The 5,000-nt window shown below is 38.0% G+C and overlaps 1 protein-coding gene across 2 annotated transcripts in view; it reads left to right on the forward strand.

The window, feature by feature from the left end:
* LOC138010453 (MAM and LDL-receptor class A domain-containing protein 1-like) overlaps nucleotides 1-5,000 on the forward strand; it is a 30,360-nt gene that overhangs the window by 13,379 nt on the left and 11,981 nt on the right. The window contains exons 6-8 of one of the 2 annotated variants that reach the window (XM_068857419.1): nucleotides 366-497; nucleotides 2,964-3,205; nucleotides 3,694-3,778. In XM_068857419.1, the coding sequence (XP_068713520.1) occupies nucleotides 366-497; nucleotides 2,964-3,205; nucleotides 3,694-3,778 (459 nt within the window). The remainder of the gene's footprint in view (nucleotides 1-365; nucleotides 498-2,963; nucleotides 3,206-3,693; nucleotides 3,779-5,000) is intronic. The other variant, XM_068857420.1, reaches the window with a different exon arrangement.

Consider the following 5,000-nt stretch of genomic DNA (forward strand, 5'->3'; position numbering starts at 1 on the left):
CTACTTGCTTCTTATTTAAAATCTTAGTCAAGCTTCGGTTTGTGGGTCACGTAATAATGACTCTCAGTCATTACCTCAACTTCTGGATCTTCTCTTTCCAGGAGAATCAACTCCACCGTCCCCAGCACCTCCCATTTCTTTGACACCATGCAGCAGGGAAACTTGATAAAGCTGTGATCAAATCCCTTTAAGTTAAAAGATATAAAAGTCGAACTAAAAGATGGCCACTGCTGGACAGTTTCTTTTTAAAAAGGCTATGACCAGCTCTCTACGCAGCCTTATATTGTGAATACTTGTTTTCAATGAATTTTTATAGCTTAGTCTTGCAGAGTAAAGTAAGGGAACGGAATCTCTTCTTTCAACAGCTTTCACTTGCCTTTTTGATCAAGATCTCTGTGGTTTTACACAGTCGAGTAACGATAAGTTTGACTGGACTCAGAAATCTGGATCAACAACATCGTTAAGCACTGGACCAAGTCAGGATGTGTCTGGAAATGGTAACTAAATATTACTGGTGTATATTAGTTTGAAATCGATCAAAGTACAATGCAGATAATTCACAAGGTTCAACTGACCGCCTGTTCACCTGTTTAATATGACATGGACCTAATCGTTCTATTTTAGCTAATTTGACCAATACATATATAAATCTAGCTCATTTATCTCTACCTTATAAATCTAAAGGCTAGTTGATAGAAAGGACTGACTCACTGACCGACCGACTCACTGACTGAATGAAGGAATGAATTAAGGTGGCTGAACACACTTTTGATAGACTTAACTGATTAGAGTGTTATGTGAAGTGCTAGTTTTCTACCCCATATGAACCAAGTGAGCGTTAGCCCTACTAATGGAAATGGGCCCACACAAGGACAGAGAAAAACTCTGACCAGGGCTCAATTCCCACCCTGTTTTGGGCCCATTTCCATTAGTAGGGCTAACGCTCACGTGTTCATATGGGGTAGAAAACTAGCACTTCACATTACACTCTAATCAGTTAAGTGTGTTGAAATATAAGTGCTTCAAGGTCAACGTTTGCAAAAACGTAACCCTTCCTTACAGTTTTGATAGGCCTGTTTTGAGTATACGTCATTCGTTAAGGTGTTATGTGAGAAATATTGCAACTTAGAAGCTGAAACTTGACAAAGGAAAATATAATCGTGGAGGATTTGTATTAACGACTTTCATAAAATTCTAGTTAGTTCTTCTTAGCACTTGTCCGATTTTGCCATTCTTTGTATGCAATCTAACGATGAAACATTGTTAAACTTGTTAGGAGCAAAGCAATTAACGCTAGTCCGTAAGTAATTTTGAATTAAGAGTAAATCCATTGTGTTATCGATTTCAATGATTTAGCAATTTAGCTAACTATTGCTTTAGGCCCTGTTTACAAGCAGGTAGGGTAACCCTGGTGCTAGGGTTACCCTAGCACTCATACATTTCTTCCTTTTTTCAGCGAGTGCGGACGTGTTTACAAGGCAGCTAGGGTTACCCTGGCGCTAGGGTAACCCTAGCAGTAGTGTTACCCTATTTTCTTGTAAACAGTGCCTTACCCTTGACTGTATTCAGTAGAGGAATTTGTCTTAATTGTACCTGTGTATTGCTATGTTAATTTCCTATATATGGGAAAATATGTAAATAATTAGATAACGTTACCTTGAGTTTTCAAGCCTGAGAATTCAGTTGGAGAAGTTCGAAAGGAAGAAAGTAAGGAAGCGAGAGCAAGAAACTGTTGGGGAAAAAAAATTATCGCTCATTGCTAAAAACCATTGCAAAACAGCCGAAAGTTTCATTGGAAAACTCATTTTCAAAGGCTGGATATTGAGGAGAAAGCAAAGCTGGTAGAATAATAATACAGGAAACTTTGACACGAAGAGGAAGGGCTGGGCAAAGGCAGAAAGTTATTAAAAGGAACACGTTGTGTAAAAAAAAAATTATTCTGGCGCTGGTCTCTTGGACGGCGAACATGCAAGAAGTCTGAAGGAACTGAACTCAAGTGAGCTGTACTCAGCGGCACTGTAAATATTGTAAATATCTCAGTTCGTAATTTCTAGGGTTTCTTTTGTACTACGTTATATTAAAATACTTTTTCTTCAGCTGTAAATAAGGTGAGTTACTCGTATGTGAGAAGGAGATTGTTTACTCTCGGTTCGGTACTTTACGCGTCGTGCAAGCCAAGGGAAACCAATGCATCACACTAACATTAGCACTTTCGTCTATTTCCATGGCAACGCGGATGAATAAAAGCAACCTTAAAATTTCACTTTTATGATGTAAAATCCGTATACGTAAAATCCAGTCATTAGATTTTCTCATGAACTTGCAAACGGCTTTCAAGAATTAATTATTATTATTTGAAAAGAACTCGAACAAATTTTAACAAACGAGTGAAAATTGATTATTTCACAGAATTTCTTCGTTGGACTTCTGCTTTAGAGTTGAAAATAAGAATTCTATCAAATTTCATCAAGTTCTAATGAGTAGATTTTGAAACTTCTCGTTTGTGTACATCGTTTTAAGAGGTCAAAAAATATAGAAGTCTCACTTACTTTCGTTAGTACGCACACGCAAGCGGCGCTTGTAAATTTCAGCTCGTTTCGTTTCCCATTGATTTGAGGCTTGCGTTTCAATAGACTTGTGTCTGATTTAAAACCTGTGCCGTCACGCGAATTGCCGCTGACCGCGCGGAAACTGTGTTCAGCCACCTTAAGCTGCCATAGGAAAACGACATACTGATTGAATTTGGTCTTGTAAGCTGCGCGCTGAAACTTGCAATTAAAGATCTCGTTTTCTTGCAGGTTATACGCTACTGAAAACCCAAGCTTTAATATTTCCTTAACCTGCCAAGCCCATCTTATTTTTTTGACCACCCAAGTAAACCCATACTCAGAGTGAACGGCATTTTTCTGTCTTTTGCTTCACAAAATGATAATGTTCTGTTATTTTTTTTCTTTGTTCAAAAGGAAAATATATGTACATCGAAACTTCCTCTCCTAGAGTACAAGGAGACAACGCAAAGCTCCAAAAGAGTGGACTGTCGTTCAGCACCAAAAAGCGGTTGTCCTTTAACTATCACATGTATGGAAGTTCAATGGGAACACTCAGCGTTCTTGTTGGAGGCAAAAAAGTTTTCACGAAGAGTGGCAACCAGGGAAATAAGTGGCACAGGTTATCGGTTGAAATCTTTGATCCCAGAGCATCAACGGTAAGAAAAAGCATTGCGTTAGTGCAGCAACCATCATTTCATTAGAGATAGCCTTGAGTTGTTACGAAAGAGTATTCGCTGATATTAAGCCTGTAAACGGGCAATCGGAGGTGCTGCGGTTACCAAGACGAGCATTTGTGCGGACGGTTGGCCTGATGTTCACAGGGTCCGTTAGAATACGCGAGTCTTAAGTGTAAATTCCTTAGTCAAGAAACGTCATTGCACATTGTTTCCCTCCGGCCAGCTGAACAATTGCGAACAGGCAGCGCACTTTTGCGATCCTCCTCATATCAAGTAAAGCATGATTATCATTCGCAGCAAATGCTTCCATTCAATTTCATCCACCTGTTCATAAATCTTGTAGATTGTACTATTCCTGTTATTTTAAGGCTATTTCAAATGACGTTTGATGAAAGCCTCTCTTTTACAATCCTATTCGAACAAAATCTGATCTTATACTTTTCTAAAGTGTATGGCTTCTTCCCCAGCTCGTATTCGAGGGAATTCGTGGAAGCAGTTATCGAGGCGATGCAGCAATAGACAACGTGGAACTCAGGAAATGTGGAGGAGACGGTGAGTTACGGTACAAAAATGAGGAGGGAAAAAACAACGTGGAAGTTTTCTTTTTTGTGTTTGCTCAGAATTTGTTTTAATTACTGGCAAAATCATGGCAAAGATTATTGAGTCCTTGTAACGATACCTGTATTCGTTCATCAGTCTTACAAGTAACTGAAAATCCACTGAAACCATAACACAAGACAAGCTGGCATCATAGTTAATCTAGGGACTGGTTATGAAACCCTGGGAATTTCAAAAGCAGGAACAATACAGTCGCAATTAGATGTTGAACCGACCGTGACCCTGCACAATCTTTTATTTTTGGTTCGCAAGTTAATTTCGAATAAATTAGTCGCAGCTTTTGATTGGTTATCCTGCCAAAAAAAGTGTGTTTTTGTCGGGTTTTGTGCAGGGTGAAGGCCAAAAAAGCGAACAAAAACATGAAACAAAGAAACTTGTCGAGTTTCATAACCAGCCTACATCTATTAACTATGCTGGCATGAACCTCAATTTTGCTTTCATACATACTATAAATCAAGGAATCAGCTTTTTACGCGTTCATACTCAGTGAAAAAGTAAAAAGACTTTCTACCTTTATATATATACATATATATATATATATATATTCATGTATATATATATATATATATATATATATATATATATATATATATATTCATGTCATATATATTTCATGTCCAACTTGAGCACTCTACTGGGATGAGTCGTTGCCGCTAGCAATTGCGCATGCTCACTAGCTCGCTAGTTTGAGCACTCTGGCATGGCTTAGATGTACCACATGTGTGGGACATTTGGGGTGGCTTTATAAGCTTAACCTCCATCCCAGACATCAGCACTGCACTGATGAGGCCCAGAAGGCCGAAACAGTACTGTCTGCAGTTATATATATATATATATATATATATATATATATATATATATATATATATATATATATATATATATATATATACGGCAGAATATAAAGGTTTACACCAACAATGGACTCACAGCAGAAGGATCCAGAGGATACAGTACCACCACGTGAATAAATAAACAAATACTGAGTGAAAATAGTGGGGTAAACTTCTAACTGGTCTGACCTGGTTTCACAACGTTTCGGCTATTCAGCCTACTTCAGATGAAGGTTAAAATCTAAAAACTAAAAACTATTTACGATGGCTGCGTGTATTGGAAGTACAGGCTTATATAGGCAACTTAATTAAAAAATACAAAG

The sequence above is a fragment of the Montipora foliosa genome, chromosome 7 (genome assembly GCF_036669935.1).
Source record: "Montipora foliosa isolate CH-2021 chromosome 7, ASM3666993v2, whole genome shotgun sequence".
Taxonomy (NCBI): Eukaryota; Metazoa; Cnidaria; class Anthozoa; order Scleractinia; family Acroporidae; genus Montipora; species Montipora foliosa.